Source organism: Mirounga leonina, unplaced genomic scaffold (assembly GCF_011800145.1).
Source record: "Mirounga leonina isolate KUSES-001 unplaced genomic scaffold, KU_Mleo_1.0 Mir_173, whole genome shotgun sequence".
NCBI lineage: Eukaryota > Metazoa > Chordata > Mammalia > Carnivora > Phocidae > Mirounga > Mirounga leonina.
In genome coordinates this window covers 57,685,252-57,706,176 of record NW_023270447.1, presented here as the reverse complement: position 1 = coordinate 57,706,176, position 20,925 = coordinate 57,685,252, and the positions used below count along the sequence as shown (strand labels likewise).

The following is a 20,925-nucleotide window of genomic DNA, read 5'->3' as shown; positions in this document are numbered from 1 at the left end:
GCCTGTGGTGGACTCGGAGATTAGTAAGTCCTTCGAGTGTGCTGACCTATACCTGCCTCAGGATCCTTGCACTGGCTGATGATCCCTCTGCTTGGATCTGCATGTGGCGGCCTCCTCATCATTTATGGCTCAGTTCATAAGTCGGCACCTCAAAGGGACTTTTCTTGATGCATGCTATCCGTTTATATTCTTTATCCCATTACCTTATTTTGTTTTCTTCATAGCAGTTATGACGATTCTTAGGTATTTATTTCCTTGTTTACTAATTCATGGATCTTACATTCTAGTGGGATGAGAGATAACAAACAGTTGACCCTTGAACAACACTGGTTTCAAATGCCCAGGTCCACTTACACGTGGATTTTTTACAACACTGTTAATGTGTTTTCTCTTATGATTTCCTTAACATTTTTCTTTTCTCTAGCTTACTTAATTTGTAAGAATACGGTATATGGGGGCGCCTGGGTGGCTCAGTTGGTCGAGCGTCTGACTCTTAGTTTTGGCTCAGGTCATGATCTCAGGGTCCTGGGATTGAGCCCCTGTCGGACTCCATGCTCAGCACGGAGTCTGTCTGAGTCTCTCTTCCTCTGCCCCTCTCCCCCCTCTTGTGTGCACGCACTCTCTCAAATAAATAAATCTAAAAAAAATATAATACTTTATATATGCATAGTATGTGGGTTTTTTTTTTTTAAAGATTTTCTTTCTTTTTTTTTTTTTAAAGATTTTTATTTATTTATTGAGAGAGAGAGTGATAGAGAGCATGAGAGGGGGAGAGTCAGAGGGAGAAGCAGACTCCCCGCTGAGCAGGGAGCCCCATGCAGGACTCGATTCCGGGACTCCAGGATCATGACCTGAGCCGAAGGCAGTCGCTTAAACAAATGAGCCACCCAGGCGCCCCGATTTTATTTATTTCTTTGACAGAGAGTGCACGCAAGCACAAGCAGGCAGAGTGTCAGGCAGAAGCAGGCTTCCAGCTGAGCAGAGAGCCTGACACGGGGCTTGATCCCAATGACCTGAGCCAAAGGCAGACGCTTAACCGACTGAGTCACCCAGGCGCCCCTATAATATGTGTTAATCAACAATTTCTGTTATTGGTAAGGTTGCTGGTCAACAATAGGCTATTAGTAGTTAAGTTTGGGGGAGTCAAAAGTTGCAGATGGATTTTCACCTGTGCAGGGGTCATAGTCCCTAATCTCCATGTTGTTCCAGGGTCGATTGTAATGTTATGTGAGGATATATGCTATGCAGGAAAACAAAGCAGGCTAAGAGAGAGATACGGGGACCCTTGAGCAGAATGCCGATGGAAATGAGGGAATCATCTGTCTGGGTATCTGGGAGAAGGGCCGTCCAGATTGAGGGAACAGGGAGTGCAAAGGCCTTGATATAGGAGCATGCTTGCCCTACTTGTGGACAAGTGAGATAGGAGAGCCGAGTGTAAGGGGAACCTGGAGGGAAATCTGAGCTGAATAGTGTCCCCAGTCACACATCGGTGGGGGGGTGGGGTGATAAAGGGGGAAGTAATTAAATGGCGCCAGTAGCTGAGCTAGGCCCAGGGGTACAACCTCAGGAAGGCAGACTTGGGCTTCATTAGGGAAGGGCTTTCTAACTGAGCTGCCCCAGGAGGTGTGGCACGTCACACTCAGGTGAGTCCTGCGGCGCTGGCTGCTGGGTGGGGGACATCTACCCCCAGGGCTCAAGCATCTGACTGGAGCTGGACCACACAACTGTCTAGGTCCCTTCAAACTGGACATGATGGGATTTGGGGAAGCCAACAGAAACAACTGTCACGGAGTCAGGGTAACTGAACTGGGCCTTGAAGGATAAGTAGCTGTTCAGTCCAGGGAAGTGGGAAAGGCACTCCTAGGTGGAGGAGCAGTGTGAGCAAAACTCTAGAGATGTGAATAGGCTGGGTCTGTTCCAGAGTCTGGCCTGGTCAGAGGGCAAGGTGTGTGAAGGATACGGAGGACGGTGAGGCTGGAAAGAGATGTAGGGCTGGGATGGTGGGGCACTCCTACAGGGCCTGATGCCCAGGAAACACTTGCTAACACTTGTTAGTTAGAAAGGTTATAGAAGTCTTGAGGGCAGGGTGCCTGGGTGGCTCAGTCAGTTAAGTGTCTGCCTTTGGTTCAGGTCATGATCCCAGGGTCCCGGGATGGAGCCCCGCATCGGGCTCCCTGCTTAGCAGGGAGTCTGCTTCTCCCTCTGCCTGCCACTCCCCCCCCCGGCTTGTGCTCTCTCTCTCTTTCAAATAAATAAAACCTTAAAAAAAAGGTCTTGAAGGCAAGGCTGCCCAAAGCTGTGTATGCTCCCTGCCCCATTCCTCCCTGGCAACAGGTATCCATCAACTGTTTCTTAACCAACTGAGCCACCCAGGCGCCCACCATCAACTGTTTCTTGAAGCCCAGAAACATGGATAGACCCCTGGGACACCTGGGGGCTTCTCTGTGGGTTTACCATAAGAGGTGGGGGGCAGACAATTCAGTGGGTGGGTCAGTCCCTGGCAGCAGAGACACACACTAGGCCTACGAGATACCATTGGATAGAGTCCCTTCCTTCCATCAACCCAAGACTTCACAAGCACTGCCTCTAGAATGTTTAATGCTCAGAACCCAGTGACCTCACCTTTAGGGAACAATGGGACTAAGCATTCCAGGGCCTTCTATTGGCTGGGCAGACGGGTAGGTGAGCTCCCTCTCCCCAGAGCCATCAGCTGGGGACCAAGACTCGACCTTATGGATTCCCAGCAGGAGGACCTGAGCCTCCCTGGTGGTAAATGCCCTTCCAGTCCCTGCCTCTTGCCTTGTGCCCTTAGTGTGGGGCAGACACTCAGGGAAGACCTTTTACGTGGATGGGTGGTGGCCTATATGGAGGAGTGCTAAGCAGTTAGGCTATACTTTCCTCTAGAAAACTAGGGATTGGGGGCAGAGATGTTTCTCTGCTGAACCAGAGAGGGTACAATGAATTCCCTAGGACCATGACAGCTGAATGGATAAGGGGTATGGTGGAATGGGATGGGACACTGGTGTCCCCGTCCCCTATAAACTTACTTCCTTGACGGGTTTTGCCTTTAGTAAGGCTTCTCATCAGATGGATTGGATGGGTCCAGGGTTGGGAACAAGAGGCTTGACCAAGTCTGGGCAGGTCATGGCCCCTCTAGACCTAGCTTTCCTGATCTGTAAAGGGCTAAAGGTGGCCTCTTAAGCTCCCTGGAAATCTAGCGTTGACTGAATAAGAGATTGATGAGGCAAGTCAATGAGGAGGGAAGGGGGGAATGGAGAAAGTAGTTAAGAGGATGGGATAATTGATGAATGGGATAGGGAGAGGAATGAGAAATAGCTCAGGCCCCAAGTTAGAGCTATCAACCAGCTTGCCTCTTATTCTTTCTTGCCTCAGTGTGGGTCTCACTGTACTTCGGATTCCTGGGGCTGTGTTCTGTGGTAACCGGCGGCTGCATTCTCTTTCTGCACTGGAGGAAGAACTTGCGGCGGGAAGAGCGTGCCCAGGAGTGGGTGGAGGTGATGAGGGCCGCCACGTTCACCTACAGCCCGCTGTTGTACTGGATTAACAAGCGTCGGCATTATGGCATGAACACAGCCATCAACACGGGCCCTCCCCCTGCTGTCACCAAGACCGAGACTGAGGTCCAGAATGCAGATCCTCTATGGGATTTGGACATACCGGCGGGCAGGAACTCTGCCGCCCAAGACAGCAGCCCCAAGGTGGAGGCCCCTGCCCCGCTACGACCTCCGCTGCAGCCCCTACCTTCGCCAATGCTGCGGTCCCACACCAGCTCCCCAGTCCCAGTTCCCGTCTTCCAGGAGGTGCCCTTTGCCCTTTCCCTGTGCAACCTGCCCCCAGTGCTGAACCACTCAGTCTCCTACCCTTTGGACACTTGTCCTGAAAGGAACGTCCACTTCCATTCCCTCCCCACTATGGCCCATGGAGACCACTGCTTCAGTGCCAAGCCTTTTGCTTCAGAATTATAGCTTCCTCTCACTGAGGGTGGGGGCTGGAGGTATCAGGGGCAGAGCAGGAAAATGGAGCTAACCCCAGGAAGGTGGTATTGACACAGAGGCCAGAGCCCATCTGGATGTCACATTATGAAAGACTGAGAAAAAGCCCAAGGCTCCCTTGTGTCTCATTTGTCCTTAGGAGGGCAATGTCCTTCCCGTTTGATGGGGGCACTTTGCAAAAAGAGCTGAATGAAGGTCATAAACGGGAACCAGAGGGTTGGCTGTGGGGAGACACAGAGAATCAGTAAACATGAGCTCAACATCCCTCTATTCAGTATTTTAAGACCAAAAACGCATGCCAGACCATGGGCCAGGTACCCAGTGGCACTGCTGGTCTGTGGGACATTTAGCACAGCTGCCACAAGAGTGAGAGCTGTTGGGGGTGCATGAGCCATGGCAATTCACAGTGACCGTGTCACACGCAAAACAAGTCATTGTGAGATCCGTGAGCCACACTGCATTGCTGGCTGAATTGCATTCTTTATTAATATTGATGATGCAGAGTTCTTTTATGGTCGTCTCTACATTATGTCTAATACAAGAAAACTGCCAAATGGACCTCACAATCCTCCACTCATAAATGAGGAGACAGGTTCCAAGGGCATATTGTTTTTATACTGCAGAGCTAGGTCTCAAATTTACATCTGCCTGGCATCAAAATTCTTGGTCTTCTCAGCATACACCATGGTGTCCCTTCCCTAATGATAAGTCTTGTTAGAAAACACTTGGCAAATGTTTTGTGTTTGTGTGTGCACGTGCATGTCTGCAGGGCATAATTAACTTGGTCCATGAATTGGCTTAGGAGGAGGGCAGGTCATTGAACCCTCTAAAATTACACAGAAAATTAATTTTTTTAAATCTTTATCAAAGGGATCCATGGACCTTCCCAAAGTTAATACCCATTATAGGGGATATTTTTGTGCATTTTGGAAACAATCCTAAAAGGAGAGAGAATACTGGCTTTTGGTCCCACTCTGAAGATAAGAAAGCCCAGGGGTGCCTGGGTGGCTCAGTTTGTTAAGCCTGCCTTCAGCTCAGGTCATGATCCTGGAGTCCTGGTATTGAGCCCAGAGTCCCTGCTGATCAGGGAACCTGCTTCTCCATCTGTCTTTGCTGCTCCCCCTGCTTGTGCTCTCTCTCAGATAAATAAAATCTTAAAAAAAAAGAAAGCCCAGTTCCACCCCGGGATATAAATTTTCCCCTTCACTTTGGGAATGAGGAAATCATCTGACCATATTTGTAAATGAGCTAAGCTTTATGTCTTCCCTGAAGGGAAAGGCCACCCAGATCGTGTATGTTTGCTTATGTGTGTGTAATCCTAGAACCCTAGCAAACGTGTAATTTTTCTCATTTTTTTTTTCTGTGTATGAAAAAGCCCCAGGCCCTATATGACCTTTCTCTTGGAATGGGTTTCACCCCCCCCACCCCCTGTATAAAAAGGCAGTGGAACATTCCTTGTCAACATGCTCTTCCACTGAATCTTAAAAAAAAACTCCAAGAACCAAAAAGACAACAAAAAAACCCCCAACTAACCGACCAAACCAAAAAAACCCCCAAACGCAAAACACCATGGAGACCCAAGTGGAGCTTGGCTGATACAGAGAGGGGAAGGGACTCCCTCTCCCCTTACCACCCCCCACAACCCTGCAGATGCCCAAGCAGCAGCCTTCACTCTTTCAGGCTAGATGCTGCAGTTCTTAAGGCAGATTCTTCACCATCTGTTAGTTCTTGCTTTCAAAAGGAGAGTCTATACAAATAGGGATCAAAGCAGATTTTTGTTTTCTTAGTAACTGAAGGTATGGCGGGGGAGGGGGGAACCTTTAATCACAGACACTGGGAGAAAAAGGAAATGTTTTATTTAGATAAATTAAAATAGCTGTATTACTGATATGAAGTAAGCAAAGCTCAAGTCATAGAGACCTTGAATTCACTCTCCAAACAGAACCAAAATTGCTCATACATTACCAAAATAGCTCCACTAAAGCAAAGTAGATTTACATTTCTTAATATGAGAAAACAACAAGGTAGGTTAGGTTCGTATAACAAACAATACACACTCTATAAAGTCTCAGGAATACCCAAATGTGTTCTGGTTTGGATATGAAAGAAGGGACCACATCTAGCTGGTGTTGGTAAGTAAGCCAATGAGGTGTGTAGCAAACAAAAGCTGTCACTAAAAACAACTCAACAGCAGGCCATTATGAGTATGAGCCCATCACAGTCAAAGTCTTCAACTGTGACCGCAAGACCAGCAGTGGGAAGTGGGGGCAACGGAGTTGCGTCTAGCAAAGCAACATAAAGTGAGGAAACACCACTGGCAGGAAAAGTAGCCAGCAGCAGGTGAAGGGTGTACTGTCCTAGGTGCCAGGTCCCTCTCTGCCCTTAAGAGGACATTACCCTTATCCCTAAGCCAGGTTCTCTATTCCTTTGATTCTTCTCTTCCTAGAACACCTTTTTGGTCCTCTGATTTATAGGGAGGCTCTTGAAATAAACATTATCCCAGACAGTACAGGCAAAAGAAAAGAAGGACCGAGAAGCTGTGCTTTGGGTCACTTAAGAAAGCCTCAGCAGAAGCTGCCAGGGTGAAAAGGTGAAAGTATTTGAAACAAACATCAAAACCCAATCTTCCTCTCAGAGCTGAGATAGGAGGCAAGGAGGCTTGAGTACAGCTCAAAAGTCACAGGTTGGGGAAGTTCAGACAACTTCCAAATAAAACTCCCAAATAAACACTGAAGAATAGGCTCATCAAACTCTTAAGCCAATGGATCTCCTCAACCTGATGCCCTCGTTCTGCCTGGAAGCTAGGGCAGCAGCACGGCAAGGGTAGTCAGTCTGAGAGTGTGGTCAGAAGACCTCTGCCTGATGTGACAGCAAGTGGCACGGTCCAGCTAGCTCCAGGATGATGCGAACCAGCTGAGCTCGAGGTGGGACAAACAGGTGAGAAACTGAAAAACAAAACTGCCTTCTCCAGGTGTAGCTATCTGATACAAAAGAAAAGTACAGACAACAAAGACTTAAGCGGTCCTCAGAGTATCTGCCTATGAATTAAGAATTTGAAACTAAAATGGGCAAGCTACATTACCCTCAAGTATATTTCATATAAATCAGTTCTCAAAAAAATACCTTCCAGGTACAGACATACTATTTATGGTACAGTATATACAAATATAGCAGTATAGTTCAATTTATTGCTAGAATTTTATTTGGTTGTTACAAAATCTATAAGGGTATATATATTTAAAAAGGGGGGAGGTGCAAGGAAGGCAGCCAGAAGAAAAAGAGTGGTCTTCAAGTTACCTAAAGTGCCAGGCTAACTTTATGCTCTATTTTAACCTTTCCAAGAAAGAGAAATAGCTCAGGTAGACAAAAAAATGTTGTTTTTTTTTAAAAAGAGAAGCATAAGCCAAATGAGGTAAGCAGACACATTCATGGGGAAAGACTTCATCTTGCTTTAACTAAATGTTAATACTTTCAGAAAAAAAGTCAAAGTTAGCCAACACTAAACTGAACACTACATAAAGAAAAAAACCAGCCCTTAAATGTTTAAAGGTGCTCGATGGCATCCCTGGTAACAGGGGAACTTGGATGAAGTGAAAATGGAAACAAGCTCTACTAAAGTCTGTGCCATGAAAGCTCTAGTTTCTCCCTGACTTGGCCTATATATAGAACAGTTAAGTTCCACGACATTCTTCCTTTCGTGTTGCCCAAAGCCTGCGTCTAAGAACAGCACAGCACACACACAGGTGACACAGACGTGTGATTCCTTCCGGTCTGGGACCTTTCGTACCAGGCCTACGGAAGTATTTAAAGGGAAGAGTAGTACACTTGCTTGTTAAGAGATTTGAAAAACCTTGCTGCCATCGTGTGATGCCCCCCTGCTCCAGGCCTACTTGATATGGTTCGGCATCCTCTGGACACAATGCCTCTAGCTACTTCTGAGCTGACACCTGTAAGGGAACCTGATGTGATTTCATGTGCTGCATTTCACAACCCCTTTGGCTTTAGCCCACAGAGGAACATACTACGTTCTTCTTGGTAGGCCTCCAGGTAAAACGTCAAGGAGTTTCCTGGTCACAATGAGGGGCAAAGCTATGCCCTAAAGCCCCTCCTGGGTAGCCGGGCGGAGATAGTGAGCTGAGGAGCGCAGCCCTGCCATTCAGAATGGAGCCTGCACCAGAGGCGGCCGCCAGCTACAGCTAAGAGAGGTTTGAGTGGGAGGGTGGGGGAAGATAATCGAGCTTACTCAGTGGGGAAAATGTAGCTCCCCAATGCATAACTGTTTATGCTCATAAACCCTGAAATAGGATTAAAAGTGAAAAAACCCCCAACAAGGCTTCTCTGGTTCACAGGTTGGGATCAGCTGAGGGGACAGGAACAAACAGCCAGAATCTTACTTTTCTGAGCCAGGAGGCAGCACTGTCCTTACAGGGTCACCTCCCCAAATCTATTCATCCAGCCTCCAAGGCAAACCCCACAGCAGCACCTGAAGGAGGTGCCTTAAGGAGACATGGACACAGCTTCAGCTGTTACCAACATTAGCGATTTTTAATAACAAGTCATTTGTTCACAGCCTGTTTCAAACCATTCTTCCGACTTCCCACAAAATATGCACAATTCTTTCTTTCATTTTAAATATTTACAAACAGAAAAGGTCTAGCTTTTAAAAGAAAGACATTTTCTGAGTCTGTATAAAGTGCAGCTAATTTAAGGCAAATTTATGTGAAATATAAAAGGTGGCTTATTCTCTCTATATACACACTTTCCAGTTTTAAAAGATAAGGTTTCCTTCCCTAAAAAAAAAAAGGAAAGAGAAAAAAAAAGAGGGCTTGACTTTTTTCCTGGCAATTTTGAAATTAAGATCTTACTGGTTGTAGGAAATCATAGATTTCTAAATATCATATAGGTAACATGGCCTTCTTTTTTAAAAAAATAACTTTTCTTTATAGCTTTTTCAAACAAGTTAAAAGGTGGCAATGAGTCTGCTACAGTAGTTTGGAGGACTGGAGGATCGATGGGCTGTTTGTGTTAGGTGAGTAGGTATTAGGTAGTCCTGGGTATGTACCCATTTCTAAAAGATGTCTGACGAGGCTAGACACCTAAAGCTACCCTTAGCTCCAGGAAAGAGTATCTTCCATCACCATCAGAATCAAATGCTCTCAAAGTCTCTAGTTCTGGCACAGCAGAACCTAAGGAGTTCCAGATTTCCTGGTAGGTCAGTTTCCCATCCATGTCCTGGCCAGTCTTGTGGAATAAATCCTGAAGATCTGTTAAAAAGGAATTACAAAAAAATGAGTATGTCTATACATATAGCTAAATTTACTCAACAGTTTAAAAAGGAGCCTCAGCTGAATGCAAAGTACTAAAAGCTATTTTGCGGACTCTGTTTCCAAAAGGTAAGGCTTACTATCTCACTAAATCAGAAAGACCAATTCTTGACCCTTTAAGAATGAGAGGAACACTGGCACTATCCTTCCAAAACAGAAGCAGTGACAGATGATCACAGAGAAATGAATGGGCTGGCATTCTCTCTGTCCAAGGCTTTCCTTTTAGATTTACCAGATTCTATTCTTATGTTGAATGGGTAAAAAGGACTGGAGAGGCCTTAAGAGCTAATGACAGGAGCTGAGCCCGTAAAACAGACTGTTAGTCAGAGTTACCGTATCACCCAGCAATTCCACTCCTAGGTATATACTCAAAAGAAATGAAAACATATCCCCACACCAACACTTGTACATGAATGTTCATAGCGGCATTCTTCCTAATAGCCAAAAAGCAGAAACAATCCAAATGTCCACCAACTGATGAATGGATAAAATGTAGTATATCCATACAATGGAATATTATTTGGCCATATAATGGAACGAAATACCGCTACATGCTACAACATGGATGGACCCTGAAAACATTACGCTAAGTGAAAGAAGCATGTTGAAAGAAGCATGGATATGAGGCCATGGATCATATGATTCCATTTATATGAAATACCCAGAACAGGCAAATCCAAAGATTTTGGTTGAACGATTAGTGGTTGCCAGGGGCTAGGGCATGGGGGAATAGGAAGTGACTATTTAATGGGTACAGGATTTCTTTCCAGGATGATAAAAAAATGTTCTGGAATTAGATGGTGGTGAGGGTTGTACAACATGTGACTATACTACAAACCACTTAATTATACATTTTAAAAAGGTGAATATTGGGGCGCCTGGGTGGCTCAGTTGGTTAAGCGACTGCCTTCGGCTCAGGTCATGATCCTGGAGTCCCGGGATCGAGTCCCGCATCGGGCTCCCTGCTCGGCGGGGAGTCTGCTTCTCCCTCTGACCCTCCTCCCTCTCATGCTCTCTGTCTCTCACTCTCTCTGTCTCAAATAAATAAATAAAATCTTAAAAAAAAAAAAAAAGGTGAATATTATGGTATGTTAATTTTATCTCAATTAAAAAAAAAGCAAAGGACTACAGATCTCTTCAAAGTGTTATTACAGTGTATATGAAGCATCAGGCACCTGTGTGCTCTTTCTCTCTCTCCTAGCTAAGAGAGAGAGTAGTATCTGTAGCTTCTTTTCAATTTCGAAGGTAGTATTTGAGCCAAAAGGATTGGACAGTTTCTATCAACAGTCTCTTCTGGTATTTTCTCAAAGGCCCATAATAAAAAGGACTGATTACTTACATAATGTTTTAAAAGGACTTGATTGTGTCCCCACAGAATGACTTAATAGATTTTGTCTCTAATACCAGAAGACAGTCAGAGGCTTCTGTTTCTTTAGAAGTCTTCCTAAATCCTTTTCCTCTCTTCATTTAGTCAACCCCACACCTAGATTCTATAGGCCTCCTGCTGTTTGGTACTTAGGAAGAATGGAAATGGCCTGAAGGGACAGAAAGCAGTTGCAATACAAGGTCAATCAAGGAGTTTTGAGCTTTTGAAGAAGGCCCTACCTTCAGTCCTGAGACAGATCCAGTGAAGCTGCTAGAGAATCTCAAAAGCTCTGAAAGCCAGGAAAAGCAGGTGGGATGCTTGTTCTCAATGCCTGCCACCAAGTGGCTAGCTGGAAAGTGTTGTTTGTGTGTATAGTGCATGAGCTTATAAAATTGTTGTAGTATTCAAATAAAAATCTTATTGCTGCTTTGGGTCATTTCAAAAGTATAGTCATCCAAAGTACATAAGGCCTATGTTAGAGACTGAAGTACAAATGTTAAGATGGCTATTTCTTAATCTGCTCTAACAGTCTTTCCTCCATTCATTCTCAATTTTTGATGTAATAAATGGCAAGTGGGAGAAGGCACTTGTATTGCCAATCAACAATTTAACACTCTCCTGTCTCCCCAGAAAATAGAAAGAAAAAAAAAACTGGGGTGGGACGCCTGGGTGGCTCAGTCGGTTAAGCGTCTGCCTTCGGCTCAGGTCATGATCCCAGGGTCCTGGGATCAAGTCCCACATCGGGCTCCCTGCTCCGCGGGGAGCCTGCTTCTCCCTCTGCCTCTGTCTCTCTCTCTGTCTCTCATGAATAAATAAATAAAATCTTTAAAAAAAAAAAAAGAAAAGAAAAACTGGGGATAAGGGGAAAAAGTAATTGCAATTATATGGCAATATAATTTAAGTCTTCTATGTTTTAAGCATTAATTATAGACCGTAGATAACTCATTCACTTAACAAATATTCACCTGTACCAGGCACTATGCTAGGGGCTGGGAGTAAAGTTAATCTTCTATCTTCCCAGGAAATTACAACAGAGTGACATGTGCTAAACGGGCAAATATACAATATTATAAGACAGCAAACACAGGAAGCATCTAATCCAGTCCTAGGAGATAAGAAATTGTTTCCTGGTGGAGCAGTATCTAAGTTAAGGTGGAGAGCCAGACAAAGGTAGGTGGGGGGGAATGGGTGATTTTACAGGCAGTTATCCAATGCAAGATCAGGTGACTCTAAACATCACAATGAAGAACAGCATATACGCTGCTGGAAGCAAGGCGAACATGTTTTACTGGGAATCATCTCCTTCCTACTAATGTTTATCTTGTTGATTTTCAGCCAAAGGACCCCTCCTCATTTTTGGAAGGCCTTAGCAAATAGGGTTAACTTCCATTTTGCTAATCTCACGGTATTGTGGTTGCTTATTTGCCTTCTCCACTAAACCGTCACATCCTTGAGGAAAGTGAGATCGTATCTTACACTGTATTTTTACTGCTTAGCACTGGGTCTAATTAGGCACTCACTCAATGAATGAAGGCTCTATAGTGCACTGGTTAAGAGTGCAAACTTTGGTGTCAGATTGCCTTGGTGTAAATTCTGCCTCAGTCCATTATTTGCTGTGTGGACTTAGGCAGTTTCCCTATCGAGAAAATGGGTATAACACATGAATATTTATGTTCCCAGGACTATTAACAGGATTATATGATGTAATGCATAGCATATCAAGTACCTGGCTCACAGGAAGTGCTCAATGTTAGATAGGATTCTTTGTCCTATAAGTTAAAAAAATTACAAAATTTGAGCTTTGAACATTTTCCCTATTACTCCATGGTATAAAAATTTACCTTTGATGCTAGAAATTCCTGGTAGGGCAATAGGTCTCAGCTGCACAGCTTTCTCAGTTTCATCTCCAAGAGACTGTGGGAATTTTGGCAATGCCGACGGCTTTGATGTGAAACTCTGTATTTGCTCTGTAACAAACACATACTGTTATAGTAGTATCAAATGCGACACCAAATTAAACCAGTACTGAAGGTCACTTTTTAGGGCAATTGCACATGTACTTAATTTAAGAGAAATAGTTCAGAATTAAGTAGCACAGTGACTACCTGAAGTTAAAGGCATGGACTGAGATATGTTGTGTAGGCAAGTGAAGATCAATCAGTATCATATAACATTAGGGTTTAAGTTGTGGGAAGCCCAGGGGCAGCTCTTATAGTACAAGTCAGCATTATATAGGTTTAGATGCTAAGAGTTTAAGCTGTAAGTAAGAACAGCATTGGATATTTGATATCCTAGGAGCCATACTATAAGCCTGACCTGGGGTATGTGCCACCAGATCAGCTGGTGCTGAAAGAGGGCTTTCATACAATTATGCAGCATGATGTTAGGACAAAGCCTCCCACTGTAGTCTGCCCCCATCCGAAAGAGAGTAAGAGAGGTTGTAATGCTTTCCCCCAAATGAAAAAATATTTGTGGGGAGTAGGGGTCAAAGCCAACCCAGTCCAGTGCTTTGGTTACATCCTTGTGGCATCTGCTAATATTGATTAGGTATGTCCCTACCTAGAGCCAAGGGCCTTTCCAAATCAATGATCCTATCTATCATTATTTGTTAATGGTTTTTCAGAAGGACTAGTATTTATTTTTAAGTAAATTTTATGCACTTAGAGTAATGAAAAGACTCCGTAAACAACATTTAGGGCTGGTTTAATATACACTATGACAGTTACATTTTTGCCTATAATTGGATGCAGACAGCATGGAGAAGTCTATTTCAAGCTAAACATTACCCATTCTTTCCTTAATAGTCTGGAATACAAATCATGTACAAAATGGGCTTTTTCTAAATGAAACCAAAGTGTATCAGCTTCATCTCGATGCACTCAGGCATCATTCCCTCAGTTTGATCGGTCTTGCTGGAACACCTTTCCCCACTCCCTGTGTGGGAGGCAGGCTGCCCAAGCCTGCGTGAAATATTCAGAAGCCAGCCCTGAGTATCTCACCTTTGTTAGTGGTGTCTGGAGGCCTGTTGCTCTCAGGTTTGTTTGTGAGAGCACTGATCAGCTGTAGTTTTTCTCTTAGCTTAGATACTTGAGAATCTGAACTATCTTCTTTCTGCCCAAAACAAAGATCACAGAAGGCTTAAGGTGGAAGTAAGACCTTATCTGATTCCTCATTATATTCCCAGAGCCTATTTAGCATGTAGGGCTTGACTTCCAGTAGGTTCCCTATTAAAAGTAATAAAAGAATGAATCAACAAATACTATAGAAATACCTTTGGTATTCAGAGTTGATAAGGGCCTAGCGGGATTTGAGGCTAGATCATTAAGGGAACATTATGCAACAGATGACCTGATTCACTGTGAACATTTGGTTGATGGGGGAAGGTATGCATGTGTCAGCAGTAAAGGAAATGTACCCTTGCTCAGGTGCCCATGCAACACCAATTTCCTAAATGAGTAGATATTATTTTCTAGGAACTATTTCACACTAAATAATTTTCCTGTTATCGTACTTCACCTTGTGACTAGACAAATTTAGGGAGTGTTACACTCTTATCACCTTTAAAAAAAAAAAAAAGCAACCAACCTTGGCTTTTCCTTCTCTCCCCACTATGGTGAGGATTCAACTGGTGGCAGGAACTGCTGGGAACACACAGAAGGAACTGCAAAATTCCTAATTCGTTAACTTACTTATATCTTTTAAAAAGTTTCTTCTCTATGCCCTTTCTCATTCCCAGGATGATCCAGAGTGGCACATAAAAAATACATTTAATTGTAAAAAAAGAGAAGTCTGATTTCTATGAGGCTTAGGCTTTTCTAACTGCTTAGCCTAGTGTGAAAGGTCCTAATCCTATGTTCAATGACAGCACCAACTTATTACATGGTTTTTTTATTCAGTTATTTCCCTCTGATCTTTATTTCTACTCTTATAGTTACCATATAGAAGATTGCTCTTGGTTTATTATGGAGCTAATATATGGACACAGGTGACTAAAGCTAGGTACTAAATACTTGAATTTACAAAGAAATTAGGGAGAAATTATATCCAGTTAGGATGCTTAGGACAAAGGGACCAACACACTGGGATGACAGTTTAAAACAAAGGGTCTGAAAACAAAACCAGGAAATTTAGGCAAAAAATGTGCATGAGCTGCATTTGATTCTGAGGTTTACAATTAAAATCTGGACTGTTGCTGAAATCACTAAGAATCTCCAGCAGTAACCACCTGTTACTTTTTGTGTTCAACATGTATATCTGGATCTTTGGTTTTTCTTGTCATTCCCCAGGTGGGTTATTTTTATTTATTTATTTTTTCAAAAGCAGTTAGAAAACTCAACAAAAGCCTAGCTCACAAAGCATTAAAATCTTAATATAGCTAGACTATATGAAATAGTTAGGGAAGAACGAATACAGATGGAAAGTATTACATCGAAAACTGCCTGTACTATGTATGGTTCATTTCCAAGTGCATTTCCTCTGAACCTCATATCCTTGAGCTCCTCACACACAATGGGCATCTCAGATGGTATTTTAGCCACTCAGCCACAATCTTCTGGGCTTTTACTTTATCTTAGCCCAGATCTTATAATATTAACCCTCTAATCACAGAGAATGTTGCAAATAAACTTTCTTTCCTGGGATATCAAAGCATATCACAGATTGTCCTACCTTGACAATTTGTCAGGGAAGAACTTAAAAAAAACAGGGAAAGAGACAAGGTGAAAGGAACAGGCTGGGGCTTAAATGGACTACATATGTACTGAGACTGCAATCTAAAAATAAATGCTGATTAGTCACCAGTTTTCGATGATCTCCGCCTCTGTTCTCTGTCATGAGTACAGATAACTTATTGTCTTAGCTTAAAAGTCATTTCCTGGGATGCCTGGCTGGCTCACTTAAGCATCTGCCTTGGGCTCAGGTCATGATCCCAGGGTTCTGGGATGGAGTCCCACATCGGGTTCCTTGCTCAGCAGGGAACCTGCTTCTCCCTCCCCCTGCTTCTGCGTGCTCTTTCTCTAAGACAAATAAATAAAAAATCTTAAAAAAAAAATTCATTTCCTTAGGGAAGCTTTCCTGATCTCTGCTAACATCCTCATCGTACCTTATATTTTTCCTTTGTAGCACTTATCATCCTTGTGCTTAATTATCTGTTCAATTATGTATTAATGATTTTCTGGCTTTGAGCTCCACCGGAATAAGGGTCACATGTCTGTCCTGCTCACTGTGGTCACCCCAAGTCCTTGCACAAGGTAGATGCCTGATAAAGTACTCCCTTATTCACTAATATACTAATTTACTAATCACTTTGTCCTGAAGTTGCAACAAACGGAGACTAAAGTACTCCTTTTGAGAAAGAAACAGTAGCTCATAAGCACAAATATGCTGTTGTGGTTTGTTTGTTTTTAAGTAATCTCTACTCTCAACTTGGGGCTTGGACTCACAACCCCGAGACTGAGAGCCTCATGCTCTATCGACTGAGCTGGACAGGTGCCCTTCAAAAGCATAAAGATGCTGATGCATTATTTTTACCTCAAAATAAGCCCCCCTTATTTATCTTTATGCTTTGGGTTTTTAATGTATCTGTTCTGTTTGTCACTTGACGCAAGGACTCTCTTTTCAGAGTGGTGGCTCTATCATCCATCTTAAAGGGTAAAAACAACAAGATTAAAGGCAAACATTAAAACAAACATCAGGACGCCTGGGTGGCTTAGCTGGTTAAGCGTCTGCCTTTGGCTCAGGTCATGATCCCAGGGTCCTGGGACTGAGCCCTGCATTGGGCTCCCTGCTCAGTGGGGAGCCTGCTTCTCCCTCTCCCACTCGCCCTGCTTGCGTTCCTTTTCTCGCGGTCTCTCTCTCTCTGTCAAATAAATAAATAAATAAATAAATATTTGATAAAAAATAATAAAACTTAAACATCTAACACTTTTAAAACAAATTGGTCAAACTTCTTTAAAGGCTCTCAGAGCACTTTCAACAGAAATTCCAGTAGGAGGATGAGAGGAGAGGGAAAGGTTGCTGAGATACAAAGCTGAAACTGGGGCTTCACAAACCTTAGAATTTCTGAAGCATGAACAGTGAGAGGACTTATACCCAGAAGCATGCTAGGTAGGATGCTGCTGGAAGACACAGCAGGACAGATGGTACTACTAACAATTTCCTCTTCTGGAGGAAAAGAAAGTGGAGAGGAGAGGGACAGTATGGGGAGTTTGCGGCAGAAAGTTTTCACTATAAGACTTGAAAACCTTCAAGGCCTACTACTCATCAAATCACCCCAAATTCCTAGCCCCTACTTAGCTGAGTTCAAAAGGGCTTTTTAAAATAAGGCTCCTTTAATCTTCACAGCTTTGTAGTAAATTACACACCCTTGTAAAGCAGGAGGGGGAACAGGTCTTCTGATCTGTCACCCTCCAAGCCACGTCAAGCAAGCTGCCAAGGCTCCACTGTGGCAGAGCCTGTTCAAACCCTGATGTCCGGGGGCCGGAGTTCAACTTTACTTGTGGGCTTGTTTCTAGCTCTGCTGCTTACGTCAATTTATGGTATAATTTCCTGTTTTAGGTCTGCATTTCTTTACATATGCCTGTGTCTTCGTTGTATGAAATCTTTAAGGGTGGGGCTTGTAGCTATTAAAAAATAATCCCCAGGGATCTCAGCACAACGTCTATATGAAGGGGATTAAAAAGCACACATTTTATTGACAATAACATGAAAACCAGTAAAACACATGGTCTGCCAGCATCAATGACTTAGGTCACTCAGTATTCTCATGTAAAATGGCAGGATGGACTCAATGATCTCTCAAGTTGAGGAGCTGGTCTAGTCTGGTCTGTTTTAAGTGGCTTTCCTGCGTTATATGCAAAAGGTTCACCCAAACGTGCAAACCAAGCAGGATAAATTTGAAAGTCAAGTTCAGACTTAAAGAAATGGCAAAAAAAAAAAAAAAAAAAAAGAAATGGCAAAAGATTCTTCAGTCATTGTCACTGTTAATGCTCCCACCCTTACCAACTTAAAAAAGAGCAAGAAGACCTCCCCTGGAAATATGTGCCAGAGCTTCCCTACCAGACAACGGCTTGGGGTGAGGCCCTGGCAAGCAACCAACTCCTCTACACAGCTCCCCCCCCCACCCCCCGGCCACTTCCAGATCGGGGCTAACTCTGCCTGTGCCACTCACATCACTAAGCTAGTGTGAAGCATGGTACGAATGCATAGCCTCTCAAATATGCCAGGGGACTGGATCTGAAAAATCTGTGGAGTGTCATCCATGTACAGACAAAACACACTGCAACACAGAACATACCACAAAAGATCCAAAAAAGGCTTACCATGCTGAGGGACAGGTTCGCTTGCTTTTCTACCTTGCTCACAGCAACCAGATCTGTTTCTATCAAGTTGACTCTCTGGGTAAGGTTACTGACCGTCTCATTCATCCCCTCGAGTTTAAGATCATTCTGTCTCTGGTACCCCACTAGGGCACTGTTTACCTCCTCTAAAGAGTTGTGAAGGTACAGGATATCCTGGAGTGGAAATAAATCAAATTGTAGAATCCAGCTAAAGACATACACGAGACAAGCAGGCCAGCAGCACTAAACAACTATTACTATGTCACGTTACTGAAGTAAACTCCTTTTCCTGGTTTAGACCATTGATTGTCTGTCTTGGGTTTGTCCCTCCACTCTAAATTGCTCCGAGTTCACTCCCTCTGGAATTGTTTGACCTCAGCTAGACAAGAGGGGAAAGGGGACTACCTACATGATTCACTCTCTGGTCCCAGAAAGCTGAGAGCTTGGGAATTGATTTCCCAATGTTTACCTCACCTGCTGGCAGGAAAGCTTGCTGGGTTATTAACTGAAACGCCTATTAACCTAATTTGTCAGAACAAAACTATCTTAGGAACAATACCAATTACTGAATTGGCTCATGTAGCAAAACCATAACAAGTAGTGCATTATTTAGTACAAGATTCAATTATTTTTATTGACATTCTCCAGTACTGATTGCTACTTAAAAAGGAATGATGACTATAGGTTTTAGAGGGCATTAAACTCAGGACAGGAATTCTTCTTAGTGAAGATTTCCTTTATTTTCTTTAATGTGATTCTGAACTCAATAGCCTTTTCCCTCCTCTTGTCTTTAGAAAATCTTGACTTCCAGGGATATGCTTTCCAACATTTTAGAAATGTTAAACTTGCCCAGATTGCTATTTTTCATAAACAGTTTCAGGGTAATTTGGCTATTCTATGTCTTCCAAGATGTGAAAAGGAATTTACTCCACTGATTGACATGCAGGGAAAAAAAGCACAGTGCCAAAGAAGAACCAGGATGGCATCTTGGATTCCTAAGATAGCAACACATATTGCTGTCTGCTCAGCTCTCAGGCAGGCAAATATATGCATGGGATGAGGCATGACAACACTGAGCCCAACTATTCAGGTGGCCTCCAGAGTCCACTGTGGGCACAGGGAGTAAAGCCAGAGACAGAAAGTACCTGTTTCAAATTCTCACTGTGGGTTTTATTGTCAAATTCTGATGTAGCCGAAGGTGATGGAATGATCTGGTTGCTTCCACTGGTGTCTTTCAAGAAGTGCCGATTCTGTTAACAGAAATGGAGGTTAGTAAAGGCAACAACTAGTTACCAGGTCTACTTAACCATTTGGGATGGTCCTAGAACATTCTAGCTTCCCAGAGGGGGCATTCACAGATTAATCAACAATTACTTCCCAGGAGCCTACAGTGTGACCAGTCTTGTGCTAGGCCCCAAGGGCACCAGGTACTCTTGGGGATTCCAGCCTGAAGCATGGACTGGACCAGCAGCATCCAGACTCATCAGGGAACTGAGATCCTCCCAGTCTGTTTCTCATCTCTGAATGGAATGAACTCCCCAGAAACCAGTCCTGCTCTTCTCCATTACCTGTACTCCCAGAGAAACTACAGAATCACTATCACTCCCAGGGGCCAACTCAGTCTGGACCTGGCTAGTGTCATCACTTCCCCAGGACTAAAGAGGTTTGTGCACTCAGAGTAGCCAGTCATGTAACCACTAGCCTTGGGCACTGAGTACAACAACCAAGCATGCACATTATTTATTTTTCCAGTTTTAACAGCACATGCCAAGATTTATGTCTGAAGGTTACCCTTCCCTACCCATCCCCTTCCCACCACTCAAGTCTCTCTTTGCAGAGAATGAACACATTTATATATACACTTTTTCCCTCTAGTGGAAAAACTTTGCATGGCTTAGTCTTTCAGAGCTCATATCTATGACTTAGTATAAAATGTGCCAGTGGGGAGGATTACCACTGGCAACCATGGAAGTTTAAAAGAGGCAGATTTAATTACAACAGATTGCAATTAGGGAAAATAAATGGTTTTCCCTGAATTTTGAAATCCTAGACATTTATCAACCCTGCTTTTAGAAGAAACAAAAGGCAACAATAAAGAAAATAGAAAGGTGGGAGAAAAAAACCCCATGGTTCTCTAAAGCATGAATTTTTGACTTAGGGAACATGTATTTTGGAAAATATTTATTACTTTGAGAAAATGCTCAAGATATTAACATAAGAGTAATGAAAGAATTGAGTTTATTATTATGGATCCCACAGTTACTCAGCAACAGAGGTGGAACTGGAATCCAGAGTGTCTGAACACCAGCTCAACAACTGTTCCTCCGGGTCAGCCCCATTAAATACCAGTGAGGAGTACTTGTTCTGAAGAAATGAAAAACCATCCCCTTCTAGAGCTCTAATATAGCCCTGGTCTCCTTGGTACAAACTGCCCAGTTTAAACCTGAAACTCCGAAGCTGGAAAACAGCATGTGGGATAGACCTAGAAATTAGTGGAAAAGCTGGGGAACTTTTGTGTGCCTTGAACAGTCCTAATTTCATGTACACATAACTCATCTCCCCAGCAAGACGGCGAGGGCTATGCCATCCTTTTCTCCCTTCGTAAATCTTTCATGGAGCAGACTACTCACTAGGTGATTGATTAAGGCCTCGGAATGACTGTAGACCACTTACACCCACACAACACGGAGAGACATTTGAAGACAATTCCTGAGCACTGCAGGCGTTTGCTTCTGTCTCACTTATCTGCTGCTGCGTAACAAATCATCCCCAAACTTTGTGGTTCAAAACAATTTATTATTCCCATGATTCTGTGGGTTGACTGGGCTCAGCGGGTATGGGGGTATTCTTCTGTTTCACATGGTGCAGGCTGAAATCTTTCTTTC

General features: G+C 43.5%; 2 protein-coding genes across 4 annotated transcripts in view; one reads left to right on the top strand and one right to left on the bottom strand.

Moving 5' to 3' along the window:
* Positions 1-2,553: 2,553 nt before the first annotated feature.
* On the top strand, positions 2,554-4,105 carry TEX38 (testis expressed 38). The gene has a single exon (XM_035020167.1). The coding sequence runs from the start codon at positions 3,519-3,521 to the stop codon at positions 3,984-3,986; it is 468 nt and encodes a 155-aa protein (XP_034876058.1). The 5' UTR covers positions 2,554-3,518; the 3' UTR covers positions 3,987-4,105.
* A 3,299-nt stretch (positions 4,106-7,404) lies between these two features.
* The window catches only part of EFCAB14 (EF-hand calcium binding domain 14), a 36,910-nt gene continuing 23,389 nt past the window's right edge, over positions 7,405-20,925 (bottom strand). Inside the window, exons 6-11 of one of the 3 annotated variants that reach the window (XM_035018637.1) lie at positions 19,186-19,290; positions 18,023-18,214; positions 16,260-16,344; positions 13,703-13,816; positions 12,545-12,670; positions 7,405-9,277 (exon numbers count right to left, since the gene is read on the bottom strand). In XM_035018637.1, coding sequence (XP_034874528.1) covers positions 9,102-9,277; positions 12,545-12,670; positions 13,703-13,816; positions 16,260-16,344; positions 18,023-18,214; positions 19,186-19,290 — 798 coding nt within the window. In that variant the 3' untranslated portion in view covers positions 7,405-9,101. The remainder of the gene's footprint in view (positions 9,278-12,544; positions 12,671-13,702; positions 13,817-16,259; positions 16,345-18,022; positions 18,215-19,185; positions 19,291-20,925) is intronic. The other 2 variants (XM_035018634.1, XM_035018635.1) reach the window with 2 other exon arrangements.